At 47.5% G+C, this 18435-nt stretch overlaps 2 protein-coding genes across 6 annotated transcripts; one reads left to right on the top strand and one right to left on the bottom strand.

Moving 5' to 3' along the window:
- Positions 1-248: 248 nt before the first annotated feature.
- On the bottom strand, positions 249-7304 carry GNL1 (G protein nucleolar 1 (putative)). The gene is made up of 12 exons (XM_043590978.1): positions 7193-7304; positions 6618-6783; positions 6108-6244; positions 5798-5949; positions 5619-5690; positions 4438-4645; positions 4174-4269; positions 3581-3775; positions 1628-1806; positions 1388-1550; positions 964-1104; positions 249-598 (listed from the first exon to the last, which is right to left on the bottom strand). The coding sequence occupies exons 1-12, from the start codon at positions 7263-7265 to the stop codon at positions 357-359; spliced, it is 1824 nt and encodes a 607-aa protein (XP_043446913.1). The 5' UTR covers positions 7266-7304; the 3' UTR covers positions 249-356.
- A 733-nt stretch (positions 7305-8037) lies between these two features.
- Positions 8038-13554, top strand: PRR3 (proline rich 3). Of its 5 annotated transcripts, none has more exons than XM_043590979.1 (5): positions 8038-8494; positions 9234-9296; positions 11193-11375; positions 11724-12014; positions 12264-13554. In XM_043590979.1, the coding sequence occupies exons 1-5, from the start codon at positions 8389-8391 to the stop codon at positions 12368-12370; spliced, it is 750 nt and encodes a 249-aa protein (XP_043446914.1). In that variant the 5' UTR covers positions 8038-8388; the 3' UTR covers positions 12371-13554. The 5 variants fall into 5 exon arrangements, with proteins under 5 accessions (XP_043446914.1, XP_043446918.1, XP_043446919.1 ...); XM_043590980.1 differs by lacking the exon at positions 8038-8494 and adding an exon at positions 8635-8750; XM_043590982.1 differs by lacking the exon at positions 8038-8494 and adding an exon at positions 8814-8982.
- The last annotated feature ends 4881 nt before the right edge of the window (positions 13555-18435 follow it).

Consider the following 18435-nt stretch of genomic DNA (forward strand, 5'->3'; position numbering starts at 1 on the left):
AGACCAGGCCTCAAAGCCTGAAGTGACTTCCCCGCCCCATGTTGATAACAGGATCCATAAAGTGCAGAATGGGAAAGTGAGCAGAGACAGTGGATTTCAGGGCCTTAGAACCCAGTGAAGTAACCCTTAAGAGAGCTCTTCCTTCCCAAAAAGAATGCACGAGAAAAGAAGGGAGAAGAAGAGAGAAGTCTCCCACAACTGTCGGCCTAAAACAGCCGCTCTCACCTCAGTCCATCTGGGGAAGGGGCTACAAAGCAGACAATCTTTATTCACAATTGGGATGGCAGAGGGGAGGTACCCTCAGGTCAGTCCAAAAGCAGAGATACTGGGTGGAGCAGATGGCACAGGGCAAGGACTCAGCACTCGTCCTCACCCAGTAGGGCATAAGGGTTTCGGGCAGCCAGGCTGGACCCTGGAGCTGAAGTCGGGGTGTCCTCATCCCCTTCCCCCTCCTCATCCGCATCCCGGTCCTCCTCTCCCTCCTCCTCACAGGAGCTGCTCAGCTCTTCTTCTTCCTCCTCCTCCTCGTCACCTGCTGGCCCCACCCTGCCCTGCAAAACCACCAGCTCTGTGGTCTCCGGATGGGACTCCCAGGTGCCTGGGGAACCAAAACAAGAAAAGAATGGAGGAGACTTTTAAGCAAGGAACTAAAGCCAGAGAAAGATGGGGAAGAAGCAAAAACTAAGAGTAACAATCAGTTCTGTAGCTGCTGGCATTCATTCATTCATTCATTCATTCAAACTCCCACGGGCTGGGCACTGAACAACAGCTCTGCATACATTAACTCTACTCTCTACCACCACCTTACCAGGAGGCAACTATCACCCTGGTTTTGCAGATCAGGAAACTGTCTCAAAGATGTTTAGTAACACAGAGCTGGCTAACAAGTGTAGAATCCAGATCTGACCCTGAGCCACAAAGCCTTTTGCCTACATCATAGCACAGGAACACTGGCTGTCTGACCTTTCTGTTCACTGTAGCCTGGCGGATGAAAACACAGGCTGAGCCGGCCATCCAGTGCCAGCCGCAGGAGGCTATTGGCTGCTCTGTACACATCATTCCGGGCTGCCTTGGCTGTCTTATAACCACGTTTCTCTGCCCAGGCTGAAGAGAGAAAAGAATAATGGGGAGGGAAGCCGTTAACCAGACCCAGTCACCATCACCCTATTCCCATAATGTAGTCCTTCCACTTTTCTCTGGAACATTTTCTCTTTTCTCTGGCCACAGCTTCATTTCACTTTTCTCTGGCCACAGATCTTGCTGGCTCCACGACAGAAATCCAAGCATGAGTAGCCAGATATTTTACCAAGAGCAGAACCTCTGAGAAGAGGAGAGGAGATAGAGCAGGGTAAAGGGCAAGGGGAGAAGCCAGGAACATGGAGCCCACCTTCACAGATGTCCCAGGCACACCAGGGATGTTCTGCTGAGGGATCCTTGGCCTCTGGGTGGCGCAAGTGAAGCAGGACCTGCACAGGGATTCGAGAGGCCAGATAGCCCACTGCAGTGTATGGCTCCTGGATTTGGGCAATGGGGTAGATCCCCGCCAAAACCTGAGGGGAAACAAGAATGCTCAGCCTGTTCCTGGCCTTCTGCTTTCTCTCCCTCCCTGCCCCATCATACCTCATACCTGCAACTGCCTGGGCAGAAGGGAGGGGAATATGAGGCCAGGGCAGTCACAGAGCTTCACAGAGGGAGTGAGAAAGTAGGTCTGAAAGTATCGGGTATGGCCGGGGGTTCTGGAGACACTCACGACCTTCCGCCCCACCAGCCCGTTGATCAGCGAGGACTTTCCCACATTTGGGAAACCTAAAGAAGGCAAGGAAAATTAACACTGGACAGATCCCTACTCTGTGACAGGTAAGACAACAGCTATAGAGAAAAAGGGAAGTAAAGCTCAGAAATCAAGGAAGCAGTATAACCTTAAAAGTTTCAAACAAATCAGGCTCTGGGCTGCCAGGGTTGAATCCTGGCCTCTCCACTTACCAGCTTTGTAACCTCAAGGCAATTTGCTTCACTTTCTGAGCCTGTTTCCTCATTTTACAAGTGAGTAGTCAGGATTAAATAAAACAGAAACAAATAGAACTGTGTGGTTCAGTGCCTGCAGCAGACCAAATGCCCAACACAAGTGAAACATGTATCTCATAATCTTTACAACTTGTCCAAGAAGAAGACTATAAACCCTTGGGGGCTCACTGCTGCTCTCTTCAGGACCACCTCCGTCATTCTGGGTGACTTTGGTATCTGCACAGGTGTTCTGTTTAGCACTCTGACCTCTCGGTGCCTGCATCTATTTTCCAAAGATCATTTCCTCAACTACCCATTGTCAAGGTTGTACTCTGGACCTTGTCACTTCACACCTTCAAAATCTCAACCACAGGCACCACTCTCTCTGCCCTGACATCCTATCAATTCAGCTCACTTACTCTGTTTCCTCAGTTCCAATAAATCTTCAACTCTGACTCTAGTACAAAACCACTATTCAATACTGAACTCATGTCCTTACTTCTCTTCTTACCCAACTGAGGTCCCAGGCCCCAGCTCTATAGCCAGTAGCTTTCACTCTTGAGTTCACCTTGAACTTCCCGGTCCTGCCCCTCTCCTCCATCTTACTCAACCCCATGGCTCCCATCCCCCAATGCCCTGACACTCTGGCTTATCCAAAAATCACCAAGCTCATTCCCACATGAAGACCCTCTCATTTACTGACCCCTTGGTCAGGAAGGCCCTTTTCCCATTATCTCCAAATAGCTACTTCCTCTGAACATCCTGGGCTCTTCTCAGAGGGAGTTTTTCATGAGAACCCTCCTCGCTGGATCACCCTCTACCTTTCAATGCCCCTAAATAATATGATTTCAAATCATGAATCAACTTACTTTCAAGGAAATAAGCTCTGTGAGGGTAAGGACTTCTCTGCCATTTTCACAACAGCATAACCCATCCCTGGAACAGCACCCGGCACTCAGTAAATATTTGCTAAGAACTAGAGGTAAATGAAACCTCAGGACTGCCTGTCCCACAGCAAAGGAAAGGGTCTCTGGGCCTTAATCATACATTCCTTTCCTCCCCAAAAAGAGCAGAGACAAGGCTATTAATTCAGGGAAGATGCTCCTTGACAACAAACTTAATGGGATAAGGCTCAGAAAGATACTAATGCTAACAAAGCTCCTGCTCTGATTTAATGATTGCTCTACTATTGATTACTACCATGTAAACAGTTAAAATCTATGTCTTTCAGAATGACGCCTGGTACATAGTAAGTACCACATAAATATTAAATTTCAACAATCATGATTATTACCATTATCACTATCTGTCAGGCATCATTAGGCTCTCTGTATGCCATTCCCTTCATTCCTGACATCCATTCTAATTGGGTATCAGCATCCCCATTCTAAAAATCAAAGTAACTAAGACTCAAAATGGGTAAATAACTTCCTCAAAATTAATAAAAGGTAAGGAAAAGGGGAATTTAACTCAGGGGTGCCAGGATACTTCCACTATTGCCGACACCCTCCTTTTCCAAATAGTGAAACTCTGTACCTCATAGGAGGCTGCCATGCATGGGCCATTGCTTCCTTACCCACACAGCCAATGGTCACCACTCCGTCTTTGTAGCGCTCCCGGGTTGGGCCGGTTGGCTCCATTGCTGAGTCAGTCTGCTGCTCCACAAGGACTGCAGGTCCATCCTCTTCTTCCTCCTCCTCCCCAGAGCCATTTCCCCAGGTGGCCCCAGCCACATCTCGGGCAATCTTCTCCCGCCAGCTATTTAAGTCCACTGTTCCAAGAAGGAGATTATGATGAAGGTTCTCCCTAGGGCCACCATAAATGACTGCACAGACTATACACTGCACAGCTGATGTAACTGGCGCCCCGAGAGTGCCAACCTGCACCATACATTCTCCCCAGCCTTCACTTGACCCCACACAGAAATCATATGAATGTTTGAGTTTCAGAAAAATACTGGGAAGACTGAAAGCAACAGACCACTGGGGCTCCTGTCTACCTGCTGCCTCTGTTGCCACCAAGTCAGTCTGCTCCCTCTTCTACCCCTCCCTCTGGCTTCTTGCCTACATCCACAAAGAAGGGACTGACTTTAAGGAAGGTAAGCAAAATGACTTCAAGCCTTGGGCTTTCCACATATCGTCCCACAGCTCCCCTCTAAGAGGTATATACCTTTCCCCGCAGTGATGGCTTCACAGGCTCTCAGTAACTGCTCTGGCCCCAGTGCCCGAGTCCATCCTCTCCCCCGTCTCCGACTCTTCTTCAAAACTGAGATCAGAGGGCACAAAAGTGTTAGCACATGGGCTTATGCACCCCATCTCACCCACCACCCTTAAGACCAATATCAGGTGCTCCTTTGTCAACAAGCCTCTCTGTTCTCCCTGTTGTCCCCTGCCACCCACCTCTCCCATACTGCCTTCCTCATTGCCCACTCACCACTACTAGGGTCCTGTGGGGTCCGTGGGTCCCGAGGGAAAGAGGTAAAAAGGACTATGTGGAGCTGGGGATAGTGCTGGTGAAAATAATGCTTCCAGGCAACGACGAGAGCCGGTGGGGCTAGATCCACCTTGTTCAGGACCAAGACCAAGGCCAACCCAAGTTCTCCAGTCACGTACTCGTAAAGTGCTGGTGGGAAATTCACAACCTGGGACAGGGTTGGTGAGAGGAGGGAGCAATGAGAGATCAACCCAGAGTTCTCTGCCTCTAGCTCCCCACTCACCAGGCACAGCTCAGAGACAAGGCTCTAGTGGTAGCAGATTCTGGGGCAAAAGGGTAAATCAGCCGAACTAAACTAGGAAAATAAAGTAATGGTAAGCAATACCTGCGCAATTGTCTGGGGAACTTCTTACAGGTCCTAATTAGGAATGGAAATGAGCCAAACACAAGACAAGGAAATAGTGATACCTAGCACACTGGGATAAAGGCTGGGGTCAGGAATAGGGGTGGGGGTTGGGATCAAACTTCGCACCTATTTTTATGTGCATGCACTTATGTTTATACACATGCGTATGCACACACATATGCGTGTGCATGTTTGTGGCAAGCATGTGTGGCTGTGTGAGTGCATGTGAGTGCACACATATGTGTACCAATGCGTGTATATATGTTGTTAAGGACTTCCAACCTAAATGTTCCCACAGACCTCCCTTTCTCTCACTAGAGGACAACAGTGAAGTGGTAAAGCCAGATTAACACAAGGGTCATCTAGCAGCAGGGACTAGAGCCTTAACCACTGTCTTAACCACTATTGCAGGTGAGGCTGAATTCTGTAGTGACTAACATGATGGAGCAGGGGAAGCCCTAGCTGCCTTCACAGAATCCCCTGGAGCTCCACACTAGAACTTTCTATGGGTCTAGCTCTGGTGGGATGGGAAACAAATTATGTAGTTTTTCATCAAAGGAAGTAAAAAAAAAGGATCAATTAACCAGAGCAGAAGTGGTAAGCTGTGACACTGATGAATAAAAGACTGAGTTCCTGACTGCAGACATTAGTCATACTGACAGAGAAGACTAGAAATGAAAGATACCTCTCCAGCTCCCAATTTCTGCCTCTGCCCTTTACCCTACAAGAATCTTCCTTCCCCCTCCCCCTTGCCACCCTCATTCCCAGTACTCACTGGATGTCGGATATCAGTGATAAGCAGGACAATGTCAGACATCTCCAACACGCGCCACAGCTGCCTCCATGTCTAAAAAGACAACATCAGTGGAAGAGTACCTAAGCCTGGAGTCCCTCTCCTACCCGACCCCAGACCAATTTGATGAAAGGTCACTCCTGTCCCCACTGCATTCTCACCTCCAGATTATGCTCAAAGTAGCTGAGTTTCTCAGAGGTGTAAGCCCCATGAATCTTTGCAAGATACTCCTGGAAGCTACGTTCCTCCTGGCTCATTAGCTGCTCCTTGGACATCTCATAGCTCCAAGGAGGACGTCGGGGAAAGTCCAGGACTGGGAAATCAAGAAATAGTCCAAGTAAGTCTAAGAACAGTTTCAGGGCTCAAGAGTACATCGCAGAACCTCTCCTTCCCAGCAGTCAGGTCTTCCTCTTCCAAGCTCCTTCCCCGAGCCCACTGCCTCTCCCAAACATCCGTGTGTTGAGCTCTCACCTGAGCCAGGCTGATAGACCTCTCGGATGTCCAGCTCCAGCAGCTCAGCACTGACTGGCTGTAGCACTTGCTCCCGGGCTGCTTTCTTTCTCCTTTCCACCTCCTCCCGGCTGTCTCGCTCAAAATGCAGCCGGTATCTAATGGGACAGGGACCGCGCCATCTCTTGCAATCCTGTGACCACAAACTCCCCTCTTGGGCAGACAACTTCGTAGAGCTTTCTCTTCAGAGTTGTTCAAGTCTCCTTTCAGTAAGCCCTCCCTCAAGTCTCTCTTTCCCACAGTATTCGACCTTCCCCTAAGCCTCGCCCTTCTAAAAACCAAGAACTCTCTCCAGCCCCTCCGGAAGAGAGAACTGTGGCCTGCTCCGGTGAGCCCAGCTGCCTGCGGAGAATGGTGGCATCCCAGCCCCATCTCCTCCACCAGCAATAGCCGAGTTTCCCCCAATACTCTCACATCCGGGTAGGCGGGGAAGCCCGGACCAGTACACCCCCCTCCCCCGCCTACTCTCACCGATTTGGGTCATAGCCTCGAGGACCCAGCCCCTGGGAAGGCTGCTGGTTGAGCCTGCGGATATGATGGGTCACAGACTCCCCGTCTGAGGTGTCGGTTTGCTCCTCCCGCCGCTCCCGGCTCCCGCTGCGGCTGTTGGAACTGGATCGCAGCCCATCTTGGAGCCCTGCGGGGAGGAGTTGGTGACGCTGAGCTGGCGGGTTCTAAGGGGCTGTAAGACCCCCTCCTCGGTCAGCCTGGCTTCTCACAAGACCCCACTTCTTTTGAGGCCGGGGGCTCCCAGCCATCCCGCTCAACACCCTACCGGATGTGTGTGGGGGGAGTCATTCCTCCACCAGAGACCTGCGGGGATGGCGCCCGGTTAGAGCTGGAGGGGTTCCCCTCCCCCAACTATCCATCCTTTCCCACCCCTTCCAAGGAGCCTGGGGTAAGAGAATCCCCTCTGCGGTGGCCCGCGAGCGTCCGCGCGCGGCCACCGCCCACTCCCACGCCCCGCAGAGGTGCGGCCGTCACACCCCTCCTTCCAGATGTGCGGGAGCCCGAGCCCCGCCCCCTCCCCTCGCTCCTGCACTGACCTCGCTTCCGCTCCCGCTTGTCCTGCAACTGCTTCTTCTTTTGCTTCACGCTGAAGGGCTTCTTTCTCGGCATGGCCTGGACCAGTCACCTGGCCCAACCTCCGCCGAGCTCCGGCCGCCTCAACGGACTCCCCCCCGGCAACCCCCGCCGCAAGGGCCTGGGACCCTTGAGGGGGCGGGGCTATGAGGTGACGTCAGCGAGCGGGCCTGGCCGATTCGCCCCAGTGGCCTGGGTGGAAGGCGGACGAAGGGAAATACAGCCACTTTCCTCTGGCAGCGAGGCGAGAGGAAGATGCGGGGTGGGCTACCCGCACGTGAGACTCAGTGGCACGGACAGGGCGCAGCTGCGGCGAGGAAGGAGGCGCGCGTGGGAGGATCAAGCTAACTTCGTCACGGACGCTACCAACTCGCGTTCGGAAGAGGGGGGACGCGTGTCATCACTACCTTGCGCGCTGGGGGAAGCTACCACTCACCTGGAGGGGTCGGTGGAGCAGAGGGCGGGTCCTACCACCTAGGGGAGAGAGAGGCGTGGATGCGCTTAAGATATTTTAGCAACCCCCGGGCTTGACCTTTGTGGAAAGACCGGACTGCGTGTCTTGGCAATGAAGTCAAGTTGCTGAGCTACACTGGGGACAGGGTCTGACGTCTTGAGGGACGGGTGGCAGTCTAAAGAGTCCTGGGCGCGCCACCTTCGTGGGACCAAAATTCCTTGTGGGACGATGATAGGGGCACAGATCATACAATACGGGCAAGCGCGGGCGAGGAGGGAAACCCAGGCGGGACAAGGACTTTTGAAGAGAGGTCAGAGGGCACGAAGTTGTGTCTGCAGCTGTTACCATGGTAACCCGGGACCGGATGTGGCGACTTAAAGGTGCGACAGTGGCCTCAGGCCTCCTGGCCCGACAGTCTATCGACTCTATGGCACATTGTGAGGAGCCGGTTGTGGGGTCTTTTCAGCGAGGAGAGAAGAGAGGAATTTTCTTTAAGCATTTATAGGAACGCAACAAAAGAAGGCTTGGGCCTGCCATTATCGTCTGGCAGAGACCGAGCCCCACAAAGGCTCCCCGGAGCCTTCCGGAAATGAAGGGGCAGGAGCCTCAGCTTCTCAGTCCACCCAACGGAAGCGGAAACAGAATCCCAGTGTGCCCCTTCCTCACTGCCCTCCAAATCCCGCTGCAGCCATTGCCGCAACCACGATGCCGAAACGAAAGAAGCAGAGTCAGCAGCAGCAGCCGCCACTGCAGCAGCCCCCGCTGCCAGAGCGGGAAGAGACTGGAGACGAGGAGGATGGGAGTCCCATAGGTGAGGAGCCCGGGAGGGGTGTGCACATGCCTGTCAGCTGGTCAAGGCAAGGGGACGGGGTCTGAAAAGGCGCGGGGGAGGGGGCTCTAACGGAAGGAGGAAGGGCGCAAGCGCTGGGGCGGGGATAGGAGGCTGTCCGATGTGGAGTCCTGAGCGAGTTCTCTTCCTTGACTCCTCAACTTCCATCCGGCCCCTAACCTTTCTGAAGAAGACAAGGGAGAAAAGGATAAAGAGCTCGTGTGCGCAGCCGCAGAAGGCAAGGGGGGGGGGAGGGGGCTGGAGAGGTTGCAGATTGCGAGGTCTAGAATAACAACTTGTGACCAGACTTGCACAGAGAAAGTGGAAATGCTGCCTTCTCTAAACTGCTCTGGGGCGGGAGGTGTGAAGGGATCGCTCTGATTGGCCAATAGTTAGGGAGAGGAATTGGATCACCTCTGGAATCACCTGGGATGTTTTGGATAGCAACTATGTGAGGGAAAGAGAAAGCTGTAAGTATCCTTTCCGCATTGTGTGCTCTCTTTGACTGAGTCTCTACTTTTTTTTTTTTTTTTTTTTTTTTTTTTTGCAAACTCAACGCTTGGCAGAGGAAAGGGCAGATAGATGGGCTAACAACTTGTAACACTGATGAGAATATATCTGGCTGTACTGATTGGATTAAAAGATGAGTAGCAGAAAACCATAACAGGATCATCAGTACTTTAGTCCATTCTGGTGACTATATTTTCGTGTCTACTCTTAGGACCACCCAGCCTTCTGGGCCCTCCCCCCATGGCCAATGGAAAGCCTGGTGACCCCAAGTCAGGTGAGGACAAGGGGGCTCTGATCCTTTGATTAGGTCCTGGAGAAGGGAGCAAGGGAGGGACTACAACCCCGGAAGGACTCAAAACCAAAACATCAGGGATTCTTTACGTAAATTAATGGAAAAATGTTGTATATTCACAGATTGGAAAGTTCAATGATGTAAAAATGTCACTTCTTCCCAAATTGATCTACAGATTCAATGCATTCCCAGTTACAATCCCTATAATGGAAATAAGCCTGTGTTATTACGTGGAAATGCAAAGGATCAGGCTGAGAGATTGCAAAGACAGTCTTGAAATAGGAGGACTTATTACTGTAAAACTATGGTTACTATGATGTGGTATTGTCATAAATCAGTATCTCAGTTCAAAGAGACTAGTAACAGGCCTGCAGATATGTAGACAATTCATTTGTGATGAAGATGGAGCTGAAATAGTGGTTGTTGCAGTAGATCATGCTGGATCAATTGGATATTCACGGGTGGGGGGGATGAAATCTGAACTATTCATGTGTAAACATCAATTCCACGTGAACTGTAGATCTGAGTGTTAAAGGTAAAGAAAATAAATACATTTCATAGTCTTAGAGGAGATACGAGTTCTTAAACAGACAAGAAGCACACACACACTAACCATAAAGGAAAGATTGATAAACTGAACTACATTAAACTTTTATCAACCAAATAACACCATTAAGAAATTAATAGGAAGCTAGAGAGTAGAAGATATTTGCAATAAGTATAACCAATAAAGAGCTCATATCTAGAATATATACAGAACTCTTCCAGACAACCTGTTAGAAAAGTGGGCAAAGGACCAGAGCAGCTGTTTCTCAAAAACTGAGATCTAAGTGACCAAGAACATGTGAACAAGAACTCAGTATCATTAGTTGTCAAATAACTGCAAGATAAAAACACACCACTTTGAAGTTGAGACCCTTGTGCACTGTTGCTGAGATAGTAAAATGATGCAATTCTATGGAAAACACTATGGCGTTTCCTCAAAAAAATTAGAAATAGAGCTACCATGTGATACAACAGTCCCACTTCTGGGTACATATCCAAAAGAATGGAAAGCAGGATCTTGAAGAAATAATTGCACACTCCTATTCTTGCAGCACTATTTACAATAGCCAAGAGCCAGAAGCAACCGAAGTGTCCATTGAGAGATGAATGGATATACAAAATATGGTATATTCATACAATGGAATATTATTCATCCCCAAAAAGGAAGAGAATCCTTGTGTGTTATATAGCATGGATGAACCTTGAGGCCATCTTGCTAAATGAAACGAGCCAGTCAGAAAAAGACAAATGTATGATTCTACTTATTTGAGGTATCAGAAGTAGTCAGATTCATAGAAGCAAAGTAGAATGGTGGTTGCCAGGAGCTGAGTGGAGGAAAGGAGAGTTGTTAAAGATTTGTTTCACAACAGTGAGGATTTACTGAACACTACTGAAACATGCACTTAAAAATATTTAGATGGCAAATTTTACATGCCTGGCTGGCTCATTCAGTAGAGCATGCGACTCTTGATCTCAGAGTTGTGAGATCGAGCCCCATGTTGGGCATGGAGTTTGCTTTAAAAAAAAAAGATAGCAAATTTTATGTTATGTGTTCTACCGCAATTTAAAAACAAAAAACAAAAACTCCCCAGAATGGCAAAAATGAAAAAAATTTATATTACTAAGTGTTGTCAAGGCTATGGAACAATGGCCAGTGGGAGTTTAAATTGGTACAGCCACTTTGAAAAAGAAAGTTTGACTTCATTCAATTTTACCATACATATACCCTAGGACCCAACAATACCTATACTACGTTTATCCTCAACAGAAATGCATACATATGTGTAACAAAGACATGTATAAAAATGTTCATAGCAGCATTTTTCGTTATAGCCCCAAACTGGAATCCACCCACATGTCCACCATCAGTAGAATGGATAAATAAGTTGTTGTGTGTGCATGCAATGGGATACTACACTGCAATGAAAATGAACGAACTCCTGCTACAGGCAACTTGGATGAATCTCACAAACACGATGTTGAGCGAAAGGAGCCAGACAGAAAAGAATGCAGACTGTATGATTCCATTTATGCGAAGTTCAAAAACAGGCAAAAACTAACCTATGGTGCTAGAAGTCAGGATAGTGGTTCCCTTTGGGGAGGAGGGTGGAATAGTGGGGGAGGAGGGGCACAAATGGGGGGAGGACTTCTGAGTGCTAAGAAGGCTCTATCCCTTCACCTGGGTGGTAAAAACACAGGTGTGTTTACTTTGATGGTAATTGAGTTGTGCTTTTAAAATTGGCGTATTTTTCTCTATGTATATTGTACTTCAATAAAAAGTAAAAGAACAACACAGGGCTTTTTTCTCAGGATTAAGGTGGCCACTGATCACCTTTCTGTGTCTGTCTTTCTCTTTCTCTCCAGCTCTTCACAGAGGTCCTCCAGGCTCAAGGGGACCAATGATTCCACCACTGCTGAGTCTCCCACCTCCTCCCCGGGGCAGAGGCCCAATTCGGGGGGGCGTAGGCCCCAGATGTGGCCCATATGGTCGTGGTTGGTGGGGGGCCAATACTGAACCTCCTTTTCCTGGACCAGGCCATGGGGGTCCTTCCAGGGGAGGCTTTCACAAAGAGCAGAGAAATCCTCGAAGGCTCAAAAGTTGGTCTCTTATCAAAAATGCCTGCCCACCCAAGGATGGCCCCCAAGTTATGGAAGGTGAGGTCCTTTTTTTTTTAAATGCCTGTGACTCTTCTCTTTTGGGCTATCCTTTGTCCTTTTGAAGTAGAAGTAGCCCTGAATGTGTTTTTCTGCCAGAGAATGACTACCGTTATCACTACCACTACCAAATAAATACCTGGAAATGGTAGGGAGTAGGAAATCTGACTGCCCTCTCTATTTCTGGTTTTTGTTATATCTTGTTTTCTTTCTTATATTTTAAACTGACCAATTTTTACTTGTTCACAGACAAATCCAACCGCCCTGTCTGCCGACACTTTGCCAAAAAGGGCCACTGTCGATATGAGGACCTCTGTGCCTTCTACCACCCAGGCGTCAATGGACCTCCTCTGTGAGACTGTGCCTTCCCATCCAGGCTGGAAGGAGCCCTCTGTGACCTAGCGGCCATATATTTCCCTGTGGCCCTGTGATGGCTACTGTGAGGCTGTTCACCCACCACCCTCAGTCAGTGACACCCACCTCCATCTGTCACCTTCCCGTTTGGGGTTCAGAGTTGTGTTTCATCACTGGTGCCCAGTGTGTGATCCAGCCTCCAGAGACTCGCCTTCGGGACCCCATCTTTGCTCCCTTCAACTGCCTCCTGGATCCTCTTCCCCCTCACCAACTGACTGCTGAACAGGAAACCTCTTTGGTGCTGTTTCTTGTGCATCTGCCCACCCAGCCCCCAGTACTGCCCTCGATTCCTGAGAGCTCTGGAGCAATTTCCTACCATTCCCATCTAGCTGCTTAAGTCCTTTTTATGTGACAACCCTTACCCCAAAAGTTGCCAGTTGCTCTGTGAAACTCACCAGGTTGACCTGGGGTTGAGTATGGATGACTGGTGCAGAGTTACTTCCTGAAAGGCCACTCTCCCTGCTTTTGGATTTTGTAGTTTCTGCATCAGTAGCATGATCCCCACCGCTCTGGTCTGTGATCACTGTGCTTTGTGAAACTGTGCATCCCCTCGTACGTAGCCTCTCTCAATGTCTGTGGCATCTTTGTGACTTCCCAACACTAGAGTAAGTTTTTCTGCCAAAACAAGTGAGACTCGGTGCCCTCTAGACTTTCCACGCCTCCCAACGTGGGAGAATTGTGAACCTTTCTGCAAGACTGCCTCCCTGGTCTCCCCATCCTGGTGTCGGTTTTTCTGGGTTTGACACAAGCCCATGAGATGTCCTCTAAAGCTCCTGATGGGCAACCCTGTCTCCTCTCCAGCCCACTTTAGTTAGACTATGTCATTGTGAGGCCACCAGCCCTTTCGTCTGAATTCTGTGAATCTCCACCCGGCCTACCTTTGGGTGGAACCTGGACAGTACTGTCGCCCTCGTCTAACCTTCTTCCCTGCATCCCTGGCACTGGTTGTTTTCTGTGAAAACGGCAGTGAACAGGCTCAGTTTTGAACTGGCCCTGAGGAAATGGGTCAGGAGTTGTGTGGGCAAGAGGGAAGGATGAGAGCCGTTGGAGAAAGAATGAATTTTTTTTCTTTTTAACATTTTTTTATATTAGTAATAAATGCAGTGGAAACAAGCATTTTCTTCAATCCCTGTGTTCCAGTCATCTCTGGAGGTACAGATGAGGCTGTTCTTGTTGGAGTCAACTTTATTCTTTCATTTGTTCATATACAGTAGTAATAGAGAAGACAACGCTTGAGTTTCTTTCAATCTGAAGGAACCAGTGAGGTCCCATTAACCTATAAGCATCAAATACACACCAGGCTGTATTACGTTCAAGGGTAAAATTTTATAGGAAAAAAGAAAGGCCAAGTATCCGTGGAGTAATTTCTAAAGACTTTACCCATGTTTGCAGATTTGATGTTTATGGGAGTGGTAATGACAAAACAGTCTTTGAGCAAATATATGTGGAGTGACTGTGGGCCTGACAATACACTAGGCACTAGAAATAACAGACGAAACCAATGAATTTATAGGGGACACCCGTTAATCATAAAATCAGGAACATGTGTAAGGTTGCATTTGTCAAAAGCAAGACATGATGAGAAGGGAGTATGTAATAAAGGGAGACTGGGAAGGTGACCTTTACACTAAGCCCTGAAGGAAGTGAGGTGGGAGAGTGAAGTCTAAGAGTGAAGCGTTTGGTTAGAGTTGGGAAGAGTAGGAGATGACGCAGAAGAAAGAGGAACTAGACCACTCAGAACCTTGCAGAACACAGATTTGGGTCTTAAGACCAAAGCCTTTGAAGAGTTTTAGGCAGGTGAGTATAATGGATGAGATTAGTTTTTCAAGAAGATCCACTCGATATATACAGCTGGCCAGGCTTGGAAATGCCTTTGAAGGGAACTTCAGTAGTCCAGGTGAGTTGTGATGATGGTATAGACTTGGGGACTGGAATGGAAGAAAAGTAATTTGAAAATAGATCAAAATGGAAGTATTTTAGGTTTTAGTTTTTACTATGTTAGGTTTTTCTGGTTTGCATAACTACCATTTAAAAAAAAAAAGGTAAGAAAACAGGCATAATGCTGCTAATTTGTTTTTGAAATTAGTGAGCTTCCTTTTAAGACTTACAAGAAGAGAGATAAAAAAAGGTATTTGCACATATAGGTTTGGTATTTAGATTAAAACTGGTGACATAAATGTCTGCTGCATATCTGAGTTTTTTGCATATAGATGGCAGTTAAACCATATGCATAGAAACATTTATTCCCTAAATATTAAGTGCCTGCTATGGCCCAGTTTATCAGCTTTTCAGTTCAGTTGTAACAGAACAAAATTAGTCTTAGAAGTTTGTTTCACAACTTCAGAGGTAGTCCAAGGCGTCGTGCCACCACAAGGTCCTCAGGTATTCAGAACCCATCCCTCCAGGTTTCAGCTCCATAATTCCTTGAGTCAGATCCTTTTATTCATGGTTTGGGGAGTGAAGCTTTAGCTTGCTTATCCATGCTCCAAGCCTCAGTATGGACCAGGAAGGGCAGAGGATACCACCTGTGTTGGAGGAAATTTCCTTAAAGCTAACACAACTTCAACCTTGTGCCACTGGCCATAACAGTCTTGTGGCCAATACCTAGCTGCCACTGAGGCTTGGAAAAGTACTCTTTATTCAGGCAGCTACATATTAAACAAAATAATTGGACTTTCAGGATGAATGTCCTCAGCTACTCTGCTAAAATTTGTGGATGCAACAGAGAATAAGACAAAGTGTCAATACCCTCTAGCCAAAGCCCATGAGGAACATACACACCTGTGGTTAAACAGTTGGATTTATTTCGTCTGCAGAAACCATCTCCCTAAGAGGGTTAAGAATGACAGAATTAAAGGTTTGTGTTAGGTGATTTGGGGGGAGGGTTCAAGGAAATGAAATGGTTCTGGATTGGGTGCTGTCAGGAAGTGAGGGCAATTCTATGATTGCACTTCTTAACTTACCTAGAAGGAGGGAGGAATGAAACATGGCTAAAGCCATGGCTGGTTAAAAAAACCATTCATTTTAGCTGAGAGGGGGCTGTTTAATATTTATGGTTTGCACAATGATCTTATCTTTGTGTTTAGAAAGATTCTAAACTTTGTCTTACTTTATGACGGTCACAGTAACCTTGTCTGACATTGGTGTTCTATGAGGTTATGTTCAACCTGAGCTCCATGGCCTAGCTGTTAGGATCCCATCGTCAGGGGCTGTTTTTCTCAAAAGTGAACAGATGAATAATTACAGGTTGTGATTGGGAGTACTATATAGAGAATAATGGTTGGGGGCTACTCAAGACATGGTGGTTGGGATAGAACTCTGAAGAATCTGTTGCTGAAATCACCTGAGAGGAGAATGTCAAATGGGAAGAAGAGAGGGCTCAGGATAACCTGACAGCCTTGAGGAGGGCTGACATTTGATGGCCAAATAAGGACAAGGATGAACCTGACAAGGGGATTGAGGAGAGATGGCCAGAGAGGTTTGAAGAGAGATCTCAGAGTGTAGCGTCTTCTCTTTGCTTCCTCTGTGCAAGGTACCATGTCAAGTTTTTACACTTACTGTCTTATGTAAGTTTCACATTAATTCAATAAATACTTTAATGCCTACTCTGGGCTAGGCATTGTTTAGGGGCTGGGGATATAAAAATGAGAAAGACAAAATTCCTACCTATATGGTGCTTACAACCTATTGAGGATGATAGACAATAAGTACATGTGTAATATAATCTTAAGTAATAAGTGCTCTAAAGAAAAAGTGAAGGAAGAGGCTGGAGAGTGACAGGTGGAAGAGAATAAATCAATACTACAATAGGGCCTCTTAGAGGAGATAAGATGTGAATAGAGGCTGAAATTGAATAAAAAAGCAACCATATGAATTTTTGAGGGAAGTGCATTCCAAGCATTGGGAACATCACAAAAGCCCTGAGGCAGGAATGAATTTGAAGTAAAACAGAAGGCCAGTACGGCTAGACTATGGGAGATGAGATCAGGAAGTTCAACAGGGGCCGGGTCATACATAACCTGGTAGGCTTTGGCAAAGCACTTGAATTTTATTCTGAGGGTTTGAACAGCTGATTTACATTTAAGTTTATTTTTGAGAGAGAGAGAGAGTGCGCGTGCATGCGCAAGTCAGTCCCGCGAGAGCAGGGAAGGGGCAGAGAGAATCCCAAGCAGCTCCAGGCTTGAACCAGAGAGATCATGATCTGAGGTGAAATCAAGAGTCAGATGCTTGGGGCATCTGGGTGGCTTAGTTGGTTGAGTCTGGCTTCAGCTCAGGTCATGATCTCACAGTTTGAGAGTTTGAGCCCCACATCTGGTTCTGTGCTGACAGCTCAGAGCCTAGAGCTTACTTCGGATTCTGTGTCTTCCTCTCTGTCCCTCCCCCACTCGCACTCTGTCCTTCTCTGCTTCTCAAAAATAAAGAAATGTAATAAAAAAAAATTTTTTTTTAAGAGTCAGATGCTCAACTGACTCAACAGCCACCTAGGTGCCCCACAACTGATTTACATTTAATTTTTTTTAACGTTTTATTTTTGAGAGAGAGAGAGAGGAGAGAGACTGGGGTAGGGGCAGAGAGACAGGGAGACACAGAATCCAAAGCAGTCTCCAGGCTCTGAGCTGTCAGCACAGAGCCCGACATGGGGCTCAAACTCATGAACCGTGAGATTATGACCTGAGCTGCAGCCATGCAGGTGCCCCAACTGATTTACATTTTAAAACTACTACTAATGTAGGTGTGAAGATAGACTAGAGAATGAGAATGACAGCAGGGCCACCAGTTAGGGACCACTTTGGTGGTCCAGGGAAAAGAGATGGTGGCTTGGTCTGGGGTAAAGGTGGAGAGAGGTGGGCAGATTTGGGATATGTCTTAAAGTCTCAGTTGATGGCAACTCCACCTTCCTATTTACTCAGTCCAGAAACCTTGGAGTCTTATTTATTTATTTATTTATTTATTTATTTATTTACTTATTTATTTATTTATTGTCACACCTGACATCCAAAATCCAACTCATTACAAAACCCGCTGGCACTTTTTCAAACATATCCAGAAATCAGTCCTTTTTTCCACCTCCAATACCATTGCCCTGGTCTGAGTCACCAACACCCCCTAACATGTCACCCTGCTTCTGCCATTCCTCCCCACCCTGTGACCCTCAGTTTATGAGAATAAACTGTTGAACAATTTATTCTCAGCTCGACCTTCAAAGTCATCCTTTTAATATGTAGGCCAGGTCATGTCACTGCTCTGCTCAAAACCTTGTAATGACTTTCTATTTTAGTCAAGAATAAAAGCAAAAAAATTTTTTTAATTTTTTTAAGTGTATTTATTTTTGAGAGAGAGAGAGACAGAGTGCAAGCAGGGGAGAGGCAGAGAGACAGAGACACAGAACCCAAAGCAGGCTCCAGGCTCTGAGCTGTCAGCACAGAGCCCAACGTGAGGGTGAGGCTCGAATTCACGGACCATGAGATCATGACCCGAGCAGAAGTCCACCACTTAACCAACTGAGCCACCCAGGCTCCAAGAAGCCAAATTCTTGATGACCTGCAAGACCCTTCCCAATCCAGACCCTGCTTTACTTCTCTGTTTGCCTCTCCAACAACTTCTCATTCCCACTGCTCCAGCCACTCTGGCCTCCTTGCTGTTTGCTCCTCATATATGTCAAGTATACTTCTGCTATAGAGCATTGCTCTAGCTATACCTTCTCCCAGCAAGCCTCCTTTCCTGGAAATCCATACAGCCAAAAATCTCACCTTCTTCAAGAATTTGCTTGAATTTCACCTCACTGAGGCTTCATGAACATTTTAGTACTATAACCCCTGCCCTCCTGATACTTTTTACCTTGACCTGTATTTTCTTTTTTCCTTAGCATTATCTCCCCTGCTAGAAATGTAAGCAGAGATCTTTATTTCATTCACTGATCCCAGGAGCCTAAAAGAGTGCCTGGCATATACCATGTGTGCGCTCGCTCGCGCGCTCTCTCTCTCTCTCTCTATATATATATATACAT

This window comes from Prionailurus bengalensis, chromosome B2 (assembly GCF_016509475.1).
Source record: "Prionailurus bengalensis isolate Pbe53 chromosome B2, Fcat_Pben_1.1_paternal_pri, whole genome shotgun sequence".
Taxonomy (NCBI): Eukaryota; Metazoa; Chordata; class Mammalia; order Carnivora; family Felidae; genus Prionailurus; species Prionailurus bengalensis.

Excerpts from the sequence above, each read along its gene's own strand:
- GNL1 (XM_043590978.1), bottom strand. The coding sequence starts at position 7,265 with ATGCCGAGAAAGAAGCCCTTCAGCGTGAAGCAAAAGAAGAAGCAGTTG. Across the intron at positions 5,950-6,107 it reads GGTCTATCAGCCTGGCTCAG|TCCTGGACTTTCCCCGACGT; the intron begins GTGAGAGCTCAA and ends TTGATTTCCCAG. Across the intron at positions 4,270-4,437 it reads CCCACAGGACCCTAGTAGTG|TTTTGAAGAAGAGTCGGAGA; the intron begins GTGAGTGGGCAA and ends CTCTGATCTCAG.
- PRR3 (XM_043590979.1), top strand. The coding sequence starts at position 8,389 with ATGCCGAAACGAAAGAAGCAGAGTCAGCAGCAGCAGCCGCCACTGCAG. Across the intron at positions 9,297-11,192 it reads GCCTGGTGACCCCAAGTCAG|CCCCAAACTGGAATCCACCC; the intron begins GTGAGGACAAGG and ends TTTTCGTTATAG. Across the intron at positions 12,015-12,263 it reads TGGCCCCCAAGTTATGGAAG|ACAAATCCAACCGCCCTGTC; the intron begins GTGAGGTCCTTT and ends ACTTGTTCACAG.